Here is a 24427-nt window from a genome sequence, read left to right as displayed (position 1 = left end):
TCGTCTGTTATCATGATATATCAACACTATAGCCATGGATTTGTAGCTTTTTGGAAGGAGTTGCTCTATCCCTAAAGTTAATAGAATGATAAGTTTTGAATTTGCTAACTATTATTAGTTAATGCAGATTCAAACTGCTTATATAATTCAACAGCCTAAATAAATGCTAACTACGCGTATTCTCATTTATGGTTTCAAAATAATATACTCGACTAAAATGAAAACAAAGTGAAGGATTTGACGGACCATAATGCGAGTTTACACGACTTCGTTGTTGTAATCAAATAAAAATACCTACTAAATTTTCTTACATGCCGAAAAGCTCCACGTAAAGTGACGGTCAACATCCAATTTCCTTAAAGTAAGATAAAAACCAAAAGCTAAAACCTCCCTCTATACTACTGATAACAAGAGCTTGATATTAATACTTCTCTATTGAACAAAAAAAATTCAATTTGTCAAAAACTAATGTATGTTCTAGTCAGTATAAAAGTCAAACCTCAATTCAAAATAACTTGATATGTAAATATCATAAACCACATGTGACATAGTTCTCTATTTTGGCCTTATTGAGTTGTTATGATATATTTGATATTGATTAAAATGTGATAATATCCTAAAACCTTTTTTTTCCACACAAAGACAAAACCAAAAGTTGAAAACCATGAATTCATCACTTTTTTAAAAATGATTAGACAAAACTAGTTTATGTTTTATCCAATAGTGATGTAGATGTATATATAGTTATATAAAAGGGTCCCAGAATAAGGACGATCTTTTAGTAATACCATTACATGATAAACACGTAACTAGCGAAATGCGACGGAGAGACACGAGGACTTGTATAGAGAAAGTGATTGATTGGAGAAAGACGAAAACAAAGTTGAAAGCATGAATGACACAACGAATCTACTAAGTGTGAGCAAAAACAACATTTCTTTTTTAAACATTGACAACTGATTTAAGTGTAATTAATAATACACCAAGATTCATATGATCAAAGCATATTTTCAACAAAGAAGCACAAAACTCAATTTATGTAAGATCTGTACCAACACACTGGTCTGGTTAAAAGATCCACCACTTCCTTTGCCGGTTTCCCTGAGTCAGAAACAGATCAATCAAACTTTAGTCCAAAATGAAGATAGGTTTATGGAGTGGTTTAAACGATTCATAGATCATAACATATGAATTATGACCAGTTATTGAATTTGGTGCATGAAAAAAGTCAACATGTGATCCTAAAGTTATATTTTTTCAGGCAAAGAGCTTCTTGTATGATGATATGATCTTAATTTGGAACCTTATTTAGTGTGTAAGAGAGAATGAAGTTTACTTATTCATGTAACCAATTCAACTGTTACCTTTTGATCTTTCTTCTGTGACTTTAACAAGATAGGTTGCTGAAGAACAGCCGTGCTTGAGTCTTGGATGAAAGGTCTCACTTTCTCCTCCAACATTTCCTCCACCTACAAATCATAAAACATAAAACGGTACGCAATTGGAATTCATGAAATGCGATAACGATATTAAATTATGTCAAAATGGTTCTTGAGTATTAACCTTCTCTTGTCGCCATTTAGCTTCCCACTGTGCATCCAAGATTTTGTCTGCGATCTCTCTTTGAGCATTGAGAAGAACTGTCTTCTCGTACAGTTTTGTGGGGTTTTTGAGATCTTCTTCACTCCAAGAAGAAGTATTCAATGGGAGATTCAGTTCCTGCACATGTTCAGGGGTTAGTTCTGAACTATGATGCCTGGCCAATAACGAAAACTGTGATGCTAAATCCAAAGAGAAGACGAGAGCTTACACCCCAATTCTGAGGACGGGGAGGAGGACTGAGTTTTGTAACTTCAGCCTCCAGAGATTTCTTAGCCTTGTAATAAGGGACATTTTTCACAATGACGGGGTCTTCCCGAGCACGGACAGGGTCAATGGAGACTAAAGCCTGTAAAACCATGAGAACTAAATGGTGATTGCTAAACTTCTTCAGTAAATATATCTCAATCTAGTTCCCAGATTTGTGTCAAATCATTAAACCTCAAAGAACTGATCTTACATCTTGTAAATATTCCCAGCCAGGATTTCGTTTAGCCACCAAGTCCCTAAGTTGATCATATCGCGTAGATTCCTGATTGCAGAAAATAAATAGTCAACTATCATTGAAGCTTAAATCTTAATTACTAAAAAACTTCAACAGCTGAAGATCTCTCACTGAAGCTTCAAAAACTAACTATATCATTTTAGGGTATGCTTGGATTAAGCCTCTAGAAGACCATAACCTTCAAATGAGTGAATGACAGTAAACTCTAACTAGAAGACTCGTGAATAAGTCATGCCGAAGGAGTTCTACGTCAGTAAAAAGAGATATTAACCTCGTATTGCCACCATATTTTCTTCTTGACATCTTCATCATATTCAAATCCACCCACAATCTGAGGCATAGTGATCAACCAGAAATTTGCAATGCTGGGATCTTTCATGCTGTGGACAATGTGCTGGCATAGAAAATAGGACTCATAAGACTGTAAGACATGGTAAACATAGCAAGCTATTGGGTCTATATATGGACTTTTTGGTGCTCACCTCGTAGGGATAATCCATTTTCCTCAGCACATTGTAGGCTTTCCATGGAGGTTCCATGATCTGCAAAATGGATGTCAAATATATTCATCAGTTTAGGTATTCATGATTGATAGTTCTATGCAAAATTAAGCCACCTCTCTTTTAGGCATTTAACACCTAAATAAACATCCCACTGGGGATTTACGTAGATGTTAAGCTGAGAAGAAGTAATAGCAGTCGCAAAACATACATCATCCGCTGAGATCCTGACTTGCAGCTTGTTATTGCACTCAGTACAGCTCATCACACCCTGCAATATTAGTAGATGTTCCGTCAAATCATACATTGATGTAAGTAAAAATGGCCTATTTTGTTCACCTTAACACACATAAAAGCACCTTATCACATGGACATGAAATAAGCAGAACTTGACAATTTGAGAGAAACAAACCAAATCTGTATCAAATATAGCAATGTAAATACATTAACAGTAGCCTCGATCAGTAGCAGCGGAGAAAAAGCTTACTGTTCCATCACAAGTTGGGCAGTCTTTTGAAGGCAATGGTGCACTAATGTCGATGGAGGAGGGAAGATGAACCAACTCAGCTCGATTTTCAACTATGGCATCTGCGACAGAATCAGCTGTTGGTTTCTCTCCACTACAAAAAAGACAGAAAGGAGAAATCTTTAAGTTCTTTTATGTATGTTACAATATCGCTTGGATAACTAAATCATTAACATCCATCATTTTAGGAACGAATACTCAGAGACTTATCAGAATAACGGTGAATTGACAAACTCTAATGAAATCTAATGCCTGAAGCGATTATAACTTGGTTTAACAAGAGACAATCCCACCTTCTCAAGTTATAATCTTTGATTTGGTAATGAACATTCCCTGTTCCTTTGCACATGGTGCACCGTAATGCCTGCCACCCATTACAAGTTTTGCAATCCCTGACCAACAGAAAAAAAATTGCTCATTTCACTGGATGAATTCAAACATGTGAACCACAAATTCTCTAACTCATTAGACTAACTTCAAATCTTGAAAGCTGACCTTTGGCATATGACTTTCTTTCCCAAATCCAATGCAATGTCATAAGTTCCAAGCGTAGCAACCGCCTGCAATTCATTGGAACTTGAATGATATAAAAGATTCCATATACCACAAAGTAAAACACACATCTTCCAGTTTCCTACATTGATTCTTATCTAACAAAACTTTGATTCATACTCTAATTAAAGTTCGAAACTTGAGCAAAAAAACAGAGAGAAATTGTCACGGAAACATCAGATACGAGAAAACCCGGAAAGAAAATGATAGACTCCAAGCTAGAAACTCAGCAAAACCAACAAAAAGTTTCATCCTTTANTTCAACTATGGCATCTGCGACAGAATCAGCTGTTGGTTTCTCTCCACTACAAAAAAGACAGAAAGGAGAAATCTTTAAGTTCTTTTATGTATGTTACAATATCGCTTGGATAACTAAATCATTAACATCCATCATTTTAGGAACGAATACTCAGAGACTTATCAGAATAACGGTGAATTGACAAACTCTAATGAAATCTAATGCCTGAAGCGATTATAACTTGGTTTAACAAGAGACAATCCCACCTTCTCAAGTTATAATCTTTGATTTGGTAATGAACATTCCCTGTTCCTTTGCACATGGTGCACCGTAATGCCTGCCACCCATTACAAGTTTTGCAATCCCTGACCAACAGAAAAAAAATTGCTCATTTCACTTGATGAATTCAAACATGTGAACCACAAATTCTCTAACTCATTAGACTAACTTCAAATCTTGAAAGCTGACCTTTGGCATATGACTTTCTTTCCCAAATCCAATGCAATGTCATAAGTTCCAAGCGTAGCAACCGCCTGCAATTCATTGGAACTTGAATGATATAAAAGATTCCATATACCACAAAGTAAAACACACATCTTCCAGTTTCCTACATTGATTCTTATCTAACAAAACTTTGATTCATACTCTAATTAAAGTTCGAAACTTGAGCAAAAAAACAGAGAGAAATTGTCACGGAAACATCAGATACGAGAAAACCCGGAAAGAAAATGATAGACTCCAAGCTAGAAACTCAGCAAAACCAACAAAAAGTTTCATCCTTTACAACAGCTAAGAACAGAGAAAGCAACTCACGAAAACAGAGAGATAAGAAAGTTTTGAGACGAATTCAGGGATGCCAAAGCCACGAGGTGCAGAGCCAGCGATGTCAAAGGCAAGAGTGAAAGGAGATAAGACAAGCTTGATTGGGAAATCGAGAATGTCTATGACTTGTTGTCCATAAAGAGTGGAGAACTGCTTGAACTGAGCATCAGCGAACTGTGCCACGTTCTGTATTAAACGACCTGGTCCTCTCGACATTGGAGACGAAGAAGAAGAAGAAGATAAGGGAGCTTTTCTCGCTCTCTGGTTTTGGGTTAGAACGATCTTAAGAGAGGGTTCAAGAGTGGGTTTTTACACTATTCTTATCTCGAATTTGGATAAACTTATTCTTTGCTACCAAACATGTCCCTTTTTATTAGACTACGTGTCGTTTTTGAGTAAGTAAAACAACAGGGAGTTGAGTATTGTACTGTGATGATGTGAGACTGAGAGAGCAAGAAAAATGCTGTGCTTAAAAATGATAACTTGACGCAAAGTTTGGACCTTTTAATAAAAAAAAGGGAATCATATTCTCTCAAAGCAGCCATAGGGAATGCTCGGAAGATAAAAAAAAAAAAGCTGCGTTTCATTCCTCTGAAAAGCTTTAATCTTTCAATCTCTTTGCTTTAATCTGAGAATCAATGGCGGCGGTTGTGGGTAAAGCAGCGGCGATGACAGGGTTTCCACAGGCGTATCTTGAGGGTAAAGAATTGAAGGAGACGAGTTCGTTGGTAACTGAGCTCTGTCGTCATTTTTATACTCAAGGTTGGGTATCTGGAACTGGTGGTAGCATAACGATGAAGGTTCATGATGCTTCAATCCCTAAAGCTGAGCAACTCATCGTCATGTCTCCTTCAGGTTCTCTACATCTCAAAAGTCGCTTCCTTTCTCTTTAAAATTCTGATTTTGATGCGTCTTATTCGTTATTTTGAACTTGTTTATGCGGTCTATTGAGTTGATGGGTTAGTTCTCGTGGAACCTTCAATTGGTTATCTGAACTATGTGATGATGTACAATTGTTTGTCTTTGAATGTTTAGAAACGTTCTCTTTGTGTATTTGGATCACTGGAGACTTCAAAAATGCAAAGATTTTGAATGAAAAGGGAAATCTCGAAATGCTAACTCTTGATGTGTTTGAAGGTGTTCAAAAGGAGAGGATGCAACCGGAAGATATGTACATTTTATCTGCAAATGGATCAATCATATCATCACCTTCTCCAAAGCCATACCCAAATAAGCCTCCCAAGTGTACTGATTGTGCTCCTCTATTCATGAAGGTATGGTTTTTGTTGCTTTCAAGGTAATATAACTTGATTCTCCTTTAGAGAATTCTGTGTACTTAGCTTGATTTTCACTTTGTTATTGGTAAATGACACTTTGATATTGGCCTGTGTGGCCTGCTTTATCGTAAGGTATTTGCATTGCTGAATGTGCATTTTGTAGTTTTCGTAAACTTCCTTAGCAATATTGAAATTTCATCAAAGTGTTGGGCAGCACTTACGGATTTCAAGTTAAAACTGTTTTATGTTAAGAAGGATTTCTTAGAGCACACGGTCATGGCCAAAATAGGTTAAGAGCTCGTCGCTCTTTTCTAGTGGTTTGTGATATTTTGTCGTTCCTCCCATTTAGCTGGTGATTGTTTTTCTGGAATGGCAAAAACGTTAATGACTGTTGGATTACAATCCTAAAACAAGTGCAGAACAGGCGGCTTTCTTTGGGAAAACGCTTGCGAAAACTCGGTTACAAGGTAAAACTTGTCCAATTTGAGCAATAATCCCCTCGTTAGATGTGTTCAGTGGGTTTCTTCGACCCTCGACTACATCGCACTGGTTGAAATGGATTCGGTCAAGTGTTTAAACTTAGAACAAACACAATGGGATTACAAAATTAAGTGATATGTAGACTATTGATGTATACGGAGATACTCTTGAAAATGGAGGTTTAGTTGTAACTTCTTTCTACTTATTAAAGAATCACCTTAGAAAATCAAAAAGGTCTTTCTTGGGTTCAGTGGACCAGCGAGATTGCGTGATTATTGCTTGTAATGTTTTAAATTTACATATGATTTACATGTATGTTAAGACAACCTTTTTTTCCTTCAGTAAGTTTGTTTCATCAAGTTTGAGATGGTCAATTTCAATGCTAATAGCAAATTTTCAAGTATAAACTCGTTTGTTTAACAGACTTGCACAGTTTAGTATCTCATTTTTTACCAAACCAAATTGACTTGCTCTCTCTGTATGGCTTCCCTTTCATTTTATAGATGTTTAATCTCTAGTAACAGTGAGATAGTGACGTTTTCTTAAAGTTCCATAGCATTGACTCTGTTGTGGTGCAGGCTTATGAGATGCGAAATGCCGGAGCTGTTATACACAGTCATGGCATGGAATCTTGTCTTGTGACAATGCTGAATCCGCAAGCCAAAGAATTCCGTGTAAGCCGAATAGTGCTAATTTTTGCAGACAATTCCAGGTTCCCCATTTCAGTTAGGACTTTGCATTCTAATGTTTCTTCCTGTTCGACATTTCACAGATAACTCACATGGAGATGATAAAGGGGATTCAAGGTCACGGATACTATGATGAACTTGTTGTCCCAATCATAGAGAACACAGCATATGAGAATGAACTAACAGATTCGCTCACCAAAGCTGTATGTCTAATGATTTCGCGGAAGCTTGAATTGTTTATCTGCAACAGATGAAAAAAATTCATTTACCTTTACCTATTTGACTCCCATTTTCAGATAGAAGCCTATCCAAAAGCAACGGCAGTACTGGTACGTAATCACGGCGTTTACATTTGGGGTGATTCTTGGATCCATGCTAAGACTCAGGTTTGTGCAAGTTACTTCATTTTTGGTTGAAAGTTAAAGAACCAACAAGTTAAAGAACTATGAATCTTGGTTTGAGTGTTATATGTTCGTATATTGTTTGCTTTCTACGTATAAACTTTAAATTCTCCCCTTCAGGCTGAATGTTACCATTATCTGTTCGATGCTGCCATCAAGCTTCATCAACTGGGTCTGGATGCAGCTACCCCAGACCACGGGCCTATCCGAAGAACCATACATTCACAGAATCAAATTTCCACAAAACTATCTGTGAAATCCGGAGTCAAGGATTCACAAAACCAAATAGATTCGCCTCAGGTAAAAAGTCAAGCATTTCTCTTGTTGAAATATCTCTAAAACTCTACTTGTAACTATATTCTGTTTGGTTGCAGCAATGCATTGTCCTCGACATTGAAGGAACAACTACTCCCATTACTTTCGTCACAGATGTTCTCTTTCCCTATGCTCGTCAAAACGTTGGAAAGCATCTCAGTTTGACATATGACACAGCAGAAACCCAAGAGGATATTAAGTTGTTGCGGTCTCAAGTAATAACAATTAATCTCCTCTACAAACTTTCTCTATTGTCTTATTACCTCTTCTCATAAGCAAGTGACTAAAGTTCATCTTTGGTGTTTTTTTGTAGGTTGAGGAAGACTTGAGACAGGGTGTAACAGGCGCAGTTCCTATCCCTCATGCTGATGAAGGAAAAGATAATGTCATTGCCGCTATGGTTTCTAACGTAGAGGCAATGATAAGAGCCGATAGAAAGATCACTGCTTTAAAGGAATTGCAAGTGAGAACCAAAAAAAAAAGTTTCCCACTAAATTCTGTTTGCCTACTCTAATATTGTTGATAAAGGCGTCAAGGTAACATGCATTTTTGTATTCAGGGTCACATATGGCGAACGGGGTTTAATTGTAATGAACTGAAATCTGTTGTTTTCGAGGATGTAGCAGAGGCTTTAGAGAAATGGCATTCTTCAGGAATTAAGGTATGTTCATGCAGCTTTTAGAGAAATGACATTTGTTTGACAGGTCTAATATTTTTCTTATGGTAATAGGTTTACATATATTCTAGTGGTAGTCGATTAGCGCAAAGGCTACTCTTCGGGAACACAAACTATGGTGATCTGAGAAAGTATTTATCTGGCTTCTTCGACACTACAATCGGGTAATATAAAAAGATCTTATCTATCCCTTCCTTTTGCAATAGAATATGATCCAACTACAAATCTCACATACGCTTTCTTGGCTGCAGAAACAAGAAAGAAAGCCGGAGTTACAAGGAGATTGCGGAAACATTGGGAGTGGATGATCCTTCAGAGATTCTGTTTGTAACAGATGTTTATCAAGAAGCCACAGCTGCAAAAGCCGCAGGTAAAAACACACAAAAAACTCTCACCTCCTATTTACTTCAAAACCGATAAGAGATTCTGTTTTGAAGGAAACTGAGTTTGTTTCTGAAATCTCGTGAAAGGTCTGGAGGCTATAATATCGATTCGGCCTGGAAACGCTCCATTACCGGAGAATCACGGGTTCAAGACTGTCACAACATTCTCCCAAATCTAGAGTTTCCTCTATGTGTATCTTTTTTTTATGGAGTTCTTGATTTGAGTTGTACCTTGATTGAGCACATTTACCAAATAAAACAAAAACTTGATAATAAATCCAAACGTAGAGCTTGACAAAAGCTCAAATTCGTTTCCTACTACTTACTACTACTAGTGTGAAGTCAGTTAAGTTTGAATTCTTCACGGAGCGTTTTGTGTTATGCTCAAAGAAGCCAATCGAGGCCCATAATCAAATCTGCACAATAAGTATCAAAAGCCACTTTAAAAGAGAAAACCCTATTGATTTGACTTATTAATAAGAGTCGATGGCATCGGAGAACTCACAATACTGCACCGATCTTTCCCCATGATTTCGACTTTGAGAGCCATCGACAAGGTACGTTCTCCTTCTTCATCTTCTTGGTTGTTTTACCGTTCTCTGTTTACAAATAATTGTGTTACAAACCCTAGCCTTCTTTTACGAATACTGAAAATTCTCGTCAGTGGAACTTGATTAGGGTTTTTTTTTTTTTTTTGCTTGTAACACATGTTTTGGCAGTTGTGACGTTTCTTGAAAATGTGGTGATGCAGACAAAACTTTGTGAGAAAGGGTTGAGTCAAGGATTGAAGGAAGATAGGATAAGCAAGTGACCTGATCCTTTGATCTGTCACATACTTAGTTTTCTTTCTACCAAGGATGCTATAAGAACAAGTGTTTTGTCCACCACATGGAGAAATCTTTGGCAACTGGTTCTTGGATTGGACTTAAACGCCCGTGACCTCAAGAATATGGATGCATTTGTGATATACGTTGACAAGTTTTTTGATTTCCACAGAGAGTCATTGATACACAAACTCAGGTTAAATCTTAACCTTCTTGGTTCTGTTGACTACGCGTCTGATCTCACCACATGGATTGACGCTGCGGCTACGCGTAGGATTCAACATCTTGGTGTTCATTGCGAACAGTACTTCTTCAAGGTTTCATTGCTTATACCCTTGAGCCTTTATACCTCTAAGACACTGGTACACTTACTGCTTGTTCGGGTCAACTTGGCTAGTGTTGAGTTTGTTTCTTTACCTTGTCTTCAGACCCTGCTTCTAGAATTCGTTCGTTATACCAGTGAGACCACGTTGGATAAACTGATATCATGCTCTCCAATTCTAGAAGATTTAACCATTGTCAAATATTCCGGAGACAAATTCAAAGGGTTTGATACAAGTACGCTCTCAGACACTAAAGAGAGTCAACGTACATCAGTGGGGTGACAGACAACAAGATGGACTTGTGATCGAAGCTCCTCTACTCCAGTTTCTTAGGTTTAAAGCTTCCTCGATAAAGCACACTAAATTCATCAATCTAGGTTTCACTGCCAAGGTAGATATTGACGCCTGCTTGCTCAGCACTTCGGTTCCAAACGACTTATCCAGCAGCAGAAGCATGATATAAGCGATTTCATCACCAGCATTTCAAGGGTCAGCCGGTCAGGTGTCTAAGCGTTTTGTTCAACAACCAAACATGTGATTGTGAATTTATTATTATGTATGCTGCTCCATTACTGGAGAATCTCACGTTTAAGACTGTCACAACACTCTCCCAAATCTTGAGTTTTTTCTACGTATATTTTTCTTATAGGTGAGAACTCTTTCACAATCTCGTACTGTACATGTTGTTTCTTACTGGTGCAGTGAAGTCAGTAAAGTTTGCGGAGCGTATGAAGAAGCCCATTTATTCTCTGTAATCAGGCCCATTATTAGCTTTTTTTAAAACCCACTTTAGGAAAAGACTCATTGCTTGACTGGTTAAGAGTCGATGATCATCAGAGAATCTCAGAGTGATCGATCACGCAGAATCAATCCAATACTGCACCGATCTGTCTCTATGACACCAAGAGCCATCGGAAACAAGGTGCGTTCTCCTTCTCATTCCTCTTCGTTTACCATTCTTTGTTTACAAATCAATCGTGTTAAAAAAAACCCTAGCCTTATCTTGATTAGGTTTTTTCGCTTGCAAGACATGTTTGTTCAGTACGTCAACCAAATTTAAACCAAATGCTTCTTAATATTCAATTTTGATATTTTAAATGTGGTGTTGCAGATTAGCTTTTGTGAAAAGAAATAAATGGCGAAGAAAAAAATTTGTAACAAAGGGTTGATAAGCGATTTACCTGATCATTGTTTATGCCACGTACTTAGTTTTCTTTCTACCAAGGATGCTATCAGGACAAGTGTTTTGTCCAAAAGATGGAGGAGTCTTTGGCAACTGGTTCTCGGATTGGACTTAGACTCCCGTGACCTAGGTCTTGGTTTCTCTTCCAGCCGGTTCTCGAATATTGATGAATTTGTGAAACTCGTTGACAAGTTTTTTAATCTCCACATAGAGTCATGGATACACAAACTCCGGTTACATATTCGTACTTTTGGTTCTGTTGACTACACGTCTTATCTCACCAAATGGATCGATGCTGCGACTACGCGTAGAATTCAACATATTGATCTTCATTGCGAACTCCTCTTCAAGGTTGCAGTGAAGGTACCTTTGAGCCTTTATACCTCTAAAACACTGGTACACTTACGACTTGTTCGTGTCAACTTGGTTAGTGCCGATTTTGTTTCCTTACCTTGTCTGAAGACCCTTCATTTAGAGATGGTTAGATATACTGATGAGACAACGTTGGAGAAACTGATTTCATGCTCACCAGTTCTAGAAGATTTAACCATTATCAAATATACTGAAGATAACGGAAAGGTTATACAAGTACGCTCTCAGACACTAAAGAGACTCGACATCGATCAGTGGTATGATCGACAATATGGAATTGTGATCGATGCTCCTCTACTCCAGTTTTTGAGGATTATAGCTTACGAGATAAAGAACATTAAAATCATCAATATAGGTCTCACTGCCAAGGTAGATATTGACGCCAACGTGCTCAGTATTTTGGATCCAAACGACTTAACCATCAGAAGCATGATACGCGATTTCCTCATCGGTATTTCAAGGGTCAGGTGTCTAGTCACTAGTTATGCTACTACCAAGGTATAAATGTAACTAAATGTGATTACAAAAATTCTTCTATCCATATATAAAAATATTTATTCTGTTTCTAACATTTTTTTTCTTACCCTTTTTGTTACCAGGACATCTTTCTTTACATGAAACTGGAACCTCTGCCTCAGTTTTGTAACCTGTCCGAACTGAGTGTTATATGTTCTATTTCTAATCTGGAAATGTTGTTAAATCTTCTCAAGAGCTGCCCAAAACTAGAATCTCTCCGCTTGGTAATGAATTACCCTCTTAATAAAGCATATATTTTTTGGTGAAGCTTCTCTAGTAACTAATAATTTGTTTTCTTGTATTTTTTTTTTGTTTTTCTCAGAAACTGGTTGACTATGAAAAAGGTAAAAAAGCAGAGGTGATGTCTTCGACAGTGCCACCGTGTTTGGTATCGTCGCTCAAGTTTGTTAAACTGCTCTTCGGATATGGATGTGGAACAAAACTAAAGGTAGCAAAGTACTTCCTAGAAAATTCAACAATTCTTGAGAAATTGACTCTGAAGAATGATTATAAGGAGGAAAATGTAAAGCACATTCGCCAAACGCTTCATGAAATACCAAGATGCTCTAGTACTTGTAAAGTTGTTCTTTATAGTTAGTTAGGAATTTTATTGAACAGCCAAACATGTTAATTAGTCTTTCATATGTAGCCTTTTTTTTTAGCCACAAGCAATGCATTAGTCTTTCTTTTAGTTTTTGAACATGCTTTCATGTATATATATATATATATCTTATTACTGGCTAGTTTCATAAAATTTCACATCAACTTGGTCTTGAATTTAAGAAATAAAATAAACAATAGATAAGAAAAACATTATAAGTTCGGGCAGCATATATCTGAAAATTGTTTTATCCAAAATTTCGGAATATGTGAATAGGGAAAGGTGTGTGGCAAATTTCAAAGTGGAAGTTGCTTGTAATGTGAAGCAAAGATGATTCGACTTTTGCTTGGTTTTCAACTCTCATCATAACGGACTACTTATTTCGTCTTTTACTTTCTTTTTACACTCTTTCTTCTCTCCACTTTTTTTTTAATTTACATATATATATTTTTTATTCAAAGATTATTTTTTTGTCCTTTCAAGTCAAAAGACAAATCAACAGAAGAACAGTATTAACGTATAATTAATTTCTTAATAGATAAAAAAAATAAAAGGAAAAAAGAAAATAGAATGAAGAGAAAGTCCAAATAAATGTAGTAGTAAAAGACCAAACGTGCCTCCATGATGACTCCATCAAATTCTAAGTCATCATATCGAAATGGTCCATACAACGTGTCTAACCTGGTCAGAAATTTCTTTCACGAGTCTCTCTTTCAAATTGTCTCTTTGAAACTTTCTACTAAAGATATTAAAATGTTCATATTACTAGTCAAACTTCCGATAAATACTTATTGACAATGACCACTCGATCCACTCATGTTTTACAATCGCAACCTTTTTTTTTTTTTTGATATTTCTATATTCTTTTGAAGTAATAGGAATTAGTTTTTTTTTTGTTGTTGATATAAATCAGGTTTTTAGGAATATAAAGTCTATATCATAAATTCGAGCATATAGACATGGATCGATTCTCTAATCGCTACATTCGATTTCGGTATTGAGTGGCACACGTTGAACTACATAATCATATTTGAGCAAAACTATAAACAATCTTTCGATGAAATAAAAAGAATAATAAATATTATAACAATGAGTTTCATCATGAATATATATACTATTATACCTTCCAATTACATATATTGCAATTAATATTTGAGATTAAAAGTGAATAAACCGCACAAAATTTACAGTCACTCCATAACTAAGATCGAACTTTTACGATATCTTAGTTATAGTTAAACAAAATCCCGAAATATTTATAATTTAATATCATATAGATAGAATCACTCATTGGATCGTCGGAATTAAGGGTTTCTCGCAGGAGAAGTAACCGGAAAAAGAGGAAGAAGCAGTGGCTGAGAATCTCTAGGAGTTGAGACTGGAGAAGGATGAAGATAAAAGCCTTTCTCAGCAATGGCTTTGTCTTCTTCAGATGATGAGTTCCCTAATGATAAAGGCGATGACTTGTTGAAGGGGTCATCGTTGCTTCTCAGTGGCGTCACGGGACTGTTTAGCCCTAGCTTTGGGAAATCCAGCATGCTTGGAGACAGAAGAATATTATCTGATGATGAGGCGTTCCTCGGAGAGAATCTCGGGCTTTGATGATGACTACTGTTTCCTCCTGTGAACATCAATCTCTGAGAGTTTTGAAGCCTTAACGTGTTGATCATTAAATCATTCTTAGCGAACATATTGTTGTTGTTATTTTGTCGTCTCTCGTAGAGCTTGAAGCTGTTTGTTTTCTTGATGGGAGGAATCGAGAAACTTGATCCCTTGTTGTTGTTGTTCGCCGGAGAAGGAACTTCGTGATGCTTCCCGGTGGTGGTATCGGTGGCGGACCCGGTGAGCATCTGAACGACTTGTTTGAAAGTGGAAGTGTCTGCTTGAACAAATGTTGTTGGGTAAGGATTTGAGAGATGTTGTTGATGTTGATCATGATGATGAGGAGATCTTGTCGTATGAGGCTGAAACCTAGGAGATGAGATCATGGTAGGAGGTGAGTTTTGCATTATTTGTTCTGGTTTTGAAGACATGGATGATGTTGAAACTTCCATTAAATGAGATGTCTCCGTGTTGTGTGTATATGAGGGAAAGAGATAGAGATAAAGAGAGAGAGAATGATTGACGAAGAAGAAGAAGAAGAGTGGAAGTTGCTGATGTGAATAATGTGTAATGTTGTTTAGTTTTGTCGTGCGACGACAATTAAAAAGACTATAAAAAGTGAGGTGTCATGGACCCATCTCTCTCTCATTCTCTTAAAACTTTATTTTTTTTTCTTTCGTTTGGGAATAATTTGTTAGATTCGTGTTCCGAAGACTTCTGTACATATTATACATCTACGTCTAACGTCATCATCATTTCTCTTACACGAATCAACAAGTGTTTGAAAATATATGCCATAGATATTTCTTTTTTTCTTCTTCTTCTGGATAATTGGGATGTGTAATAGACAATAACCATGTTAAATATAAAGCTTGGCTTTGAAATAATGATTCTTTCGTCACAAGAATGCATGGCTTTTTGTAAAACCAAGTTTTACTTGTCCCATACCAACACTTACCATAGTTTGTAAATTGTTATGAAATTGCATATTATGGATTCTTTATTAAAGAAAGCCTCATTTGTATTTGCATGTGTATTTATACATACTTAAGACTAAAACGGTGAATTTATAATATGCTATCATCTGTCGTCGTATTAACAAGATTCGAACTTAAAACTTTGATGTTGAAGTAGGAAGAATACATACATACCTATTTCGGGATATCCATTAAGAATCTTTATATTAAGAACATCAAATCAGGTTTCTAAAACTATGGTTGATATACATACTGTTTTATTTGGAATTTGATGACGCTCAAATCCATGATATTAGAATATTTCCTTTAATCGAAGATAATTTATTGAGAATTTTCTTTTAGAATCTATACTTCATAGACGCAACGTTAACAATGCGATGTTCTAATTCTTCTCACATGTTTGAATATTTTACGCAATTTTGTAATCGTGTCGTTAGGAAATTATTACGCTCTACGATAAAAAATAAAATAAGTTTTTTTTTTGTTTGTCTACACTCCACAATAATCGGATAAGATCTAAATGTCTATAATTTACGACCCCACATGAGATTTTGATATATTTTCTGTCTCAAATATTCATGGGTAGCAAAATGATAACTCAAATACATGAACTTGTAATATTTGGACCTATTTTACAAACTATTAAAATTATTCGTTAGAAACTTAACATTGTATGTCTAGGAAAAAAACAAAAACTAGCTGCCAATTATCAAATTTATGTAAGATCATTTTCAAATTACAAAATTTGCAAAATAATCTCCCATACAATTAAACATCCACAATCTATGACAGTAAACACATTTATCCTATCCCTATATTAATAAAAGAAAAGTACAACTTTTGCTTAGGACGAAATGCCCCCAACGTCATTTACTAGACAACAATTCATTAAGGTTAAATGCAATGTTTTGAAACCCGACCCGGATTGTGAACTGGACTAACTCTCGGGTCACCGGATCATCGGGTCAACCGGATTCGACCACGGGTCAATTGAGTAAAATATGTTTAATGTATTTATATAAAATAATTTTTTTAAAAAAATATTATAAAAATAATATCATGTTTAACAAAGTATAAAGTTTAATAATAATAATAAAATGATTAAAATTTTTAAATCCAAATAAAAAAATAAAGAACACTAATAAAACATCTTCAAAAATAACTAACTGTTCTTACGCAAAGTTCGAGAGATGACAAAAAAATTGAAGACGAGAACTGTGTCTTGAGTCATGTGTTACCATCTAAGTTCTAAACGAATAAAAGGTTCTAAAAGTAATTGAAACTGTGAATCTCTATATATTTCTTCAAAAATCAAGTAGATTTTTTTGAACCGCTAACCGTCCGGGTCAACCGGTTCACCGGGTCGCGGGTTAATAGCGGTTTTTTCTGCGTTTTGCCGGTTTTAGTACTACCGGTTATTAGCACTATACCCGAACCGATAAAGTCTCCGGATCGCGGATTAACCGGTCGGACTGGACAGTCCGGGCCGGGGGTGAAAACATTAAATGAGACATTTAAGATTGATGGGTCGGGTTTGATTTTTAAAATAACCCGAAACTGTTAAATTGGATATCTCTATTGGGTTAATTCTAGAGAAATAAACCGAGAATGTTTGATCTGTCATTGACAATGGATTATCGAAATTTTTTTTTTTGGAAAATTTTTTTGAACCGAACAAAATCTCAAAATTTCATGGAGAACTCAAGTTTTCTCCCTCACAACCCTTCACTGTACCAATAACGACATCAAAGAAGGTGATTGCCAGTGGTGACTCACCGGAACGGTGACGACGTCGAGGGAAAAAAAAAGAAAATGATGTATTGTTTTTGTTAGTAACTTTTGAAAAATTGTTCATTGCTGGATAATAAATTAGAGTAAACAAAATTATTTCAAAATCGTGACAAGATCAAGTGATGGGTTGATGTTCGATGTTGTGATTTTTGCAGAAATCGAATCTAGAAAGAAGAAGATAATGGCTATTTACATTAAAAAAAAAGCAACGGCTCGGCGTCAAACCGAGGAAAATGCTTGTATGGCGATCAGGCCTTTACCACTAGTACACGTCTTATTACCTAAATTATATCACAAATAAACTTTGATATTCACCGTTACAAAGAAAAAAACAATCAACAGAAGTTTATTCGAATTTTGGTGACAAGTAGAAAACAATCCGCTAGAATAGGAAACAAAACAACTAATAAATTCATAAATACCAAAAATTGTGGAGCAAATAACTTCAAATTTAGAAAATAAGCCCGAAATTAGGTAGGTGGCATATGTCAAAATTCAAATTCGGATCTTTAAATTTTCTTTTTATTAATTTAATTAGCATTTACAATTTAAAAAAAGGTTTCCAAAAACTGTTAGTCGAAAATTCTATATTTTTGGAAACACTAATTACGAAATTAATTATAAGAATAATAATTACTCAATATTTATGAAAATCGTTTACAATTGTTACCATAAAACCAAAATTATTAAATTTGAGATAGTATTTATAATGTAAACATATTTGGTATATATTTTGATATATTTATGGAAATCTAATTTAATAATATTTTCAATATCAACATATCATTATTTACTTTAGAGTTAAAAATATTTCTTAACAAAAATATGCTAATTGAAAAATCATAGTATATACATACTATATATCATATAAAATATTTATTTTTCTTTAAAATTTAGCGTATTCCAGTCCATTAAAATGAGATTTTTAATTAAGTTTAATTTAAATAATTCTTTAATTAATGTATGGTATTAAATTTATTGAAAATATATCATTGATGCGAAAATCGTATGCTGAATTTAAAATTAAATAGCTAACCTATATTTTAGGGAATACTTTCAATTGGTTACCTTAAAATCATACATTTAAACTTAAAATTTTACATATATAAACATATTTAATTTGGTGAGATATTGTGGATCTCATCAATACAATCTAAACAGTTAATACACATATATTCTCATTGCCTTAATTTCAATTTTTAAAAAGATCTTTAAAAAATCTGATCTTATTAAACCTAACTTGTGATAAAATTTAGCCGCCCCTTCCTAGCCTATAAATAGATACTCTAATTTGTGAAAAAAAAATAGATACTCTAATTAAATCATTCACATACCCACATAAACTCTAGCACTCATTTTTCAAAGCTTTGATGATTTGTTTTTCATGTTGTTTAACTTTCTGATTTGTTTTCTTTAAATCTTTTGAGGTTATTTTGTTTGGAATAGAACTTGACTAGAGAACACATCGGCAACAAAGCTATACATTGAGATATGTGTGGTATATCTCTTTATTTCTCTAATTAAAGAGATTTAAGATTGTATCTCTTTGTTTTTTTCATCTCAATTTGCGGTAACTGGAATGTCTAGAAAACTTATTAAATAGTTGATACATTTTCGTTTTTACGCAATTAAGATTGCCTTCGATGCTTTGTTTCTTATATTAATTTTTTGGTTCACAGGTGTCAAATAGAACTAATGACTGCAAGTTATGAAATATCTCAAGTGTTTAGAGTAAAGAACTCAAAATGAGATTGCCAAGATACCAACAGTGAGTTTAATGATTAAGCTGTTAGTTCAGTGATTAAGTTTTTTTTTTTTTTTTGTCAACAACAGATCAGCTCAAACGAGCTAATTGGTAGGAAAATCGTTTACAAACAATACTTGGTGCGGAGATGTACACGCTTGGCGTGCCAAAGAATCCGCCCTTAAATTAACATTTCTAGGAATTAAAGATAAAGAAAAAGAAGAGAATTCCTCCCTATCAGTCTTGATGTTGTCAAGGGCTCATTGAGCATATCCAGACGCTAAAAATTATTTTGTCCATCAATTAATTGATTCATTTGAAGAGAAGGGTCCTTTAACGGCCCCTTGCTGGAATTCAGTGATTAAGTATGTTCTCAAGAATGTTCAACATGTATGTTTCTAATTCGGGTTTGGTGGGTAATGTGTATCTTCCACAAAGATGCATCATCTACTGAAATGCCTCATATGGGGAAATAAATAAACATGGAGAAGGGTCGAGACATATTTAATAGAACACTATAGTAGATCATGCATTTGTTTAAATTTCTCATTTTATATGCAAATATATTAGCTGCATTTAGATTAATTTTGTAATACGAAACCCACATAGTTTACTTATATTTAATACCTTAATTCTTAAATTCATTTAGTATAAATGTACTTATATTATCAAAGAAAATTATAATATGACAAAATATTCTTACTATTATTATAATTTAGACTTAGTAACTAATATACTTAATCAAATATTTTCAATATTAGATTATTAACTTTTAAATTTTATTTACAAATTTAAATATTATTCTAAAATTGCTTTCATAATTAAACGAATATATAATGTTACACATATAAAATTACACATTTTTAACTTAAATCATTTTATTCTTTTCATAATATGTGTTTCCTTCCTTCAAATACAAATTATAACCAAAAAGAATATATATGTGATCTAACACAAATAAGATTTATCACTGCACTATAGTTAATAAAAATTAACATATTCTAATCCGTTCAGAATTGTCATTATCCGTAAATATTTCCCCGCGTGTAGCGCGGATCCGATCCTAATTAACGAGAAATGAAATGACGTTACGTTTTTTTTTTTTTGTGGATGAGAAAAACTTGGACCCAATTATATATCTAAAGTTTTTGATAACAAGACTGATAACAAGATTAACCGCGGCACCACTAACATTGTTCTGGTGTTGCTACTCTTGCATTGTTGCCATCAGAAAAAACAAATACTTCTACCGCTAGGTAGGTCCGCTACCAATTACCAATGATGGTGACATCAATGAGAATGTGGCAACGGTTGAGGTGGTAAAGGTGGTGGTAACAGTAACAATAGTATAATTTTTTTTTTTTTTTTTATTGTACTACTCTTTGAATTTAGACTGTGACGAGCGATATTAATACAAACATGTGAGTTATATACATTCATCTTTGAGTTGTGAATTATAGATACGTAATTATGCTATATATATGTCATCAGATTACAAAACTTACTTTTAATAATGCTGAAGCCTTGAAGGTTAATTTATAGTTTTTACCGTATCAACGGTTCTTTTGCATTTTCCCTTGTATTCGTCTTTAATTATTTTGTACTTCTAAGATTTCAACTTATATGCACTACAGCCACTTGTTTTCTTACCTAAAAAGGAATATCACATATCAATATCAGTTAGTTATATAGCGTGTATGAATAAGCATAAAGATAATTTTGACAAGACGTCGTACTAGATGATATTATTATTTTCAATTTGAATGAAATTATTGTATAGTATAATTGTATAAAGGTCAAAAATTTGAAAAGATGTTGTACCAAAAGTTTTTATAATATCAAGTTACCAACAGAGAAAATGCATATGCTCTAACAGAATTAAAAATAAAAGTAAAACCCTATCTTAGTGCGAATATGTTCTCTTTATTGTGAGTTACAACTTATACAACAACATTTACACAAATCAGTGTGAGCACATGAGGAAACAAGATTTAAAATGGAGATATATAGTATCCAATTCTTCTTTTCTTTGTTGTTTACATTATTATAGTATTAATGGGAAAACAACAATAATCAAGAAGCCAAAAGAAGAAGAAAAAAAAAGAATAAGATAAAAAGTAAAAATTGTGGGGACTCCAGTTCCAATTGGTGAAAATTGTCGTCCCTCCATGAGGGATCAAATTCTTTCAAACTTCAAATCATTAGTGTCTTCTAGAACCCAAGTGGTTAAAGATTCCCTTTTATTGCATAAAACATGCAAAGCGAGCATATTATATGTCGATCTTATTATATAATTCTTTTTAACGGTGCTTAAGTCTTCTCGAATTAACACTTTATACGTACTTAATTACAAGACCAGAAGAATAGCGGTAAAACAGAACAGAAGAACTATAAATCTCCAAAATATCGGTAAGATATATAGTTAAATACTGAAATACATATCAGTATATCACAATGATCAAAGTGCATGATATTCGTACTCCACGCTATATGTATACACAGTTACACACACATATTGCATACATGTGTAGCATGTATGAAAAACGGAAAAATAAAACAAACAAAAAGCTAAATGCAATTGCTTTATATAGAAACTTAATTGCTTCGCAACAATATCTAAAAAAAAATGTTTATGTACTATATTTTTCTGTGAAATGATAGGTTTCACCATTTCACTATTTGATATATCACGAATAGAAACTATAATCCAACATGTCTAGTCATGGTAACAAAGAGAATAAATTTAGCCGCAATCATTGCTTAATTATAAAATAAAATTTAAGCTATAGTTTCATGTGAACTTATCATATCATTTATTTAATATAGAAATAACTGCATGGCTACAAATTATCAAGAGCCAAAGAGTGAAAAACCCTTGGATAGATATTTATGAAAATAAAAACTTAGAGAAGCAAACATAGTTGCCTAAATGGTTTCAATCGAAATCCGTAGTCTTGGATTTAGATAGACATTTTCTATCTAATTATTATTATTCGGGTAGGTAAAAAAACGTAAAAACATAAGTTATTAGTTCAACGTGCTTCTCAGTTGTTGATGCCGGTCTTGTCCTTAATGGCCTCACTCGCACCTTGTGCCTTCTGCTTCAGCTGCTGTCCTCCCTATATTTTGTTTTCCCAAAAAAAAAAAATTATTCACTAATTTTTCTGAATTCTCAAAATTATTTCACAAATAAGGTATTAAAAAGAATAATAAAAAAGAAAATAAACCTCTTGAAGAGATTCCTTAGCAGATTGGGCAGCATTGGAGGCCTTGTCCACCAAGTTGCTTGCCTTCTCCTACAACAATTTTTAATTACGTCTGATATTAATATCAAACTAAACCATTAACTCAAGTATAACAATTAATTTAAATTTCGAAAATGGTGTTGCGTAGACAAAAACCTGGGTTTGGCCTTTAGCTTGGCCAGCGTTGAAGCTCATGCTCTGACTGTTGTTAGACATTTTCTAATCTTTTTCTTCGAAAAAACACACTTGATTTGATTCTTAAAGAACTTTTTAGCTTTTGTAATTGTGACTTGTGAGAAAAAAGGATTACGCGTAGATGTTTATATACTTGTGGGGAACCCCCTTGTAGTTAACCTCCACGTAAAAATCGGTGATTGGGTGAATTTAGTATTTGACATGTGGCGTTGTTAGCTTTGTACTCTCCGGTCCGATAGGGTGGTTTTGACCACGAGACAAGCGGAACCATTATAGACTAGTTCCAATAGTAATGTAGTTCTGAAAAATTATGTTGTGTTCTTTTAATGATTTTTATACTTTGTGCACAAATCATTTTTTATTTTACACTAAATAATCGCTAGAATTTCTAAGAAAAAAAAGTTTTTTTCATTATTCAAGTTTTAGTAAAACATTCAACGCATAGGTTATCTAAATTGTTTTTATAAAGAATTTGGTAACGTTTGATATATTAAAAATATACAATAACTCGAAACATAACTAAACTTTATAAGTCACATTGATAACATTAAATCGATCTCAAACCGATACCCCAACTTCACCTTCTAACATGTAAGTAAAACTTTTCTAACTCGGACGAGATTTAAGAAATACACTTAACAAACAAAAAAAAATCCACGAAAATTGTTTCTATGCTTCATATTCGTTGAAGCTGAAAAATACACCCTTGGGCCTTGTACGTTATTTGGTAACGTTTTCCGAACACTTATCCTCAAAACAAAGAAAACAATTACGACTTTAAAGATTCTAAAAAGCTACAAAAAACTAGAACACACGAGGTAACTAACTTCTCTCCTAACTTTTTCTGTTGGTTCTCAGTTTTGCACTGCGATCTAAAGAGCATCGTAGTAACCAAGCACGATCGAGAAGCACCAATACCACAAGAACCTCCATAAACACCTAGCTAGGGTCGAGATGTCCGAGTCTCCTAGTTTCGATGTTTTAAGTGAAATAGACACCTCTCTTTGTAATAACCTACTATGATGTTTCGTTTAATAACGTACTTACCTAAAAACTACGTTCTCGCCTACATGGCCACTAACTATAACAACCACAAAACAATGGTGGACATAATGTTATTGAAAAATAAAAAGCAAGAAATAACGTTGGCTGGATTCCGATATCTAATATGGGTCATCTCACCTAACCAGATAATGTTACAGACAGTATGGACACCATAACAACAGTAAAACAATAATAGGCATATATGTTGAAGAAATGAGATTGACAAATCTAATTTAGGTCACCTAACCAAACATTGATGGTCTTATTCTAGATAGATCCTTGTATAACGTGAAGATGGTCCGGGTTCCTATATTGGATAAGAAGGTGCGAGGTTCAATTTGTACAGCCAAACCAACACAACTATTCAGTAACGCAAACGGGACTGACTAATCTCCAGGGTGAGCTAGTCCAGTCCCGACCAAGAAAACCATCCCACTAGGTATTTTTAACTGGGCTGAAGTACAGACTCGGCTTTTCCAGTGTTTACCCACGTTGTTCTTAAGTAGATATTGAACTAAAGGAGCGAGTTTACATATTTCCCCTAGACAACTACCACCAGGCCACCATAAATTAGGCAACACTATTGATATAAGACTCTATAAAATGGCACAAAGAGTGAAAGTTGAAACCAACTCACATAATATCTTCCCTTCAAACAAGAACAATGTCAACCCATTTTCAAGCTCCCATAACCATTAACCCTAAACCTAATCCAACCAAAGGAGAACAAGAAGCTGAAGAAGAGGCAAGCTTGCTAGCGAGGAGGCTCTCGAATGGAGCTTCCTTGCCCATGGTTCTTAAAGCCGCCTTGGAACTCGGCGTGATCGACACCATGGTCACCGTAGGCGACAGCTTGTGGCTCTCACCTTCTGAGATTGCACAAAGACTCCCAATCAAACCGAGCAACCCGGAGGCTCCAGTTTTGCTAGACCGGATGCTGCGATTTCTTGCTAGCTATTTGGTTTTCAAATGCCGTTCCATTGTAGCAGAAGAGAACGGTCAAACCGGAAAAGTCGAGAGGGTGTATGCAGCCGAACCGATTTGCAA

At 34.6% G+C, this 24427-nt stretch overlaps 6 protein-coding genes across 7 annotated transcripts in view; 3 read left to right on the top strand and 3 right to left on the bottom strand.

Moving 5' to 3' along the window:
- LOC104761409 lies at window positions 897-5016 on the bottom strand. Its single transcript, XM_010484487.1, has 12 exons — window positions 4734-5016; window positions 4389-4453; window positions 4187-4285; window positions 3092-3224; window positions 2816-2875; window positions 2587-2646; window positions 2376-2498; window positions 2060-2131; window positions 1811-1948; window positions 1564-1719; window positions 1365-1469; window positions 897-1101 (listed from the first exon to the last, which is right to left on the bottom strand). The coding sequence occupies exons 1-12, from the start codon at window positions 4956-4958 to the stop codon at window positions 1069-1071; spliced, it is 1269 nt and encodes a 422-aa protein (XP_010482789.1). The 5' UTR covers window positions 4959-5016; the 3' UTR covers window positions 897-1068.
- LOC104761408 (probable bifunctional methylthioribulose-1-phosphate dehydratase/enolase-phosphatase E1) lies at window positions 5251-9274 on the top strand. 2 transcript variants are annotated; one of them, XM_010484485.2, is made up of 13 exons: window positions 5251-5597; window positions 5880-6016; window positions 6439-6486; window positions 7078-7173; window positions 7272-7391; window positions 7485-7574; window positions 7710-7889; window positions 7964-8119; window positions 8218-8367; window positions 8464-8565; window positions 8635-8744; window positions 8832-8950; window positions 9051-9274. In XM_010484485.2, exons 1-13 carry the CDS (start codon window positions 5381-5383, stop codon window positions 9140-9142), a joined length of 1617 nt encoding a protein of 538 aa, XP_010482787.1. In that variant the 5' UTR covers window positions 5251-5380; the 3' UTR covers window positions 9143-9274. The 2 variants fall into 2 exon arrangements, with proteins under 2 accessions (XP_010482787.1, XP_010482788.1); XM_010484486.2 differs by lacking the exon at window positions 6439-6486.
- On the top strand, window positions 11246-12808 carry LOC104763440 (F-box/FBD/LRR-repeat protein At5g53840-like). Its single transcript, XM_010486812.2, has 3 exons — window positions 11246-12163; window positions 12265-12405; window positions 12504-12808. The coding sequence occupies exons 1-3, from the start codon at window positions 11246-11248 to the stop codon at window positions 12777-12779; spliced, it is 1335 nt and encodes a 444-aa protein (XP_010485114.1). The 3' UTR covers window positions 12780-12808.
- Window positions 13841-14988, bottom strand: LOC104761407 (VQ motif-containing protein 33). Its single transcript, XM_010484484.2, has one exon. The coding sequence runs from the start codon at window positions 14834-14836 to the stop codon at window positions 14087-14089; it is 750 nt and encodes a 249-aa protein (XP_010482786.1). The 5' UTR covers window positions 14837-14988; the 3' UTR covers window positions 13841-14086.
- Window positions 21686-22423, bottom strand: LOC109130575 (late embryogenesis abundant protein 2-like). The gene is made up of 3 exons (XM_019240263.1): window positions 22298-22423; window positions 22124-22192; window positions 21686-22015 (listed from the first exon to the last, which is right to left on the bottom strand). The coding sequence occupies exons 1-3, from the start codon at window positions 22355-22357 to the stop codon at window positions 21941-21943; spliced, it is 204 nt and encodes a 67-aa protein (XP_019095808.1). The 5' UTR covers window positions 22358-22423; the 3' UTR covers window positions 21686-21940.
- The window catches only part of LOC109130500 (indole glucosinolate O-methyltransferase 1-like), a 1229-nt gene continuing 846 nt past the window's right edge, over window positions 24045-24427 (top strand). Inside the window, exon 1 of the mRNA XM_019240089.1 lies at window positions 24045-24403. Coding sequence (XP_019095634.1) covers window positions 24045-24403 — 359 coding nt within the window. The remainder of the gene's footprint in view (window positions 24404-24427) is intronic.

This window comes from Camelina sativa, chromosome 18 (assembly GCF_000633955.1).
Source record: "Camelina sativa cultivar DH55 chromosome 18, Cs, whole genome shotgun sequence".
Classification (NCBI taxonomy): Eukaryota; Viridiplantae; Streptophyta; class Magnoliopsida; order Brassicales; family Brassicaceae; genus Camelina; species Camelina sativa.
This window is presented reverse-complemented; position numbering and strand designations above follow the sequence as displayed.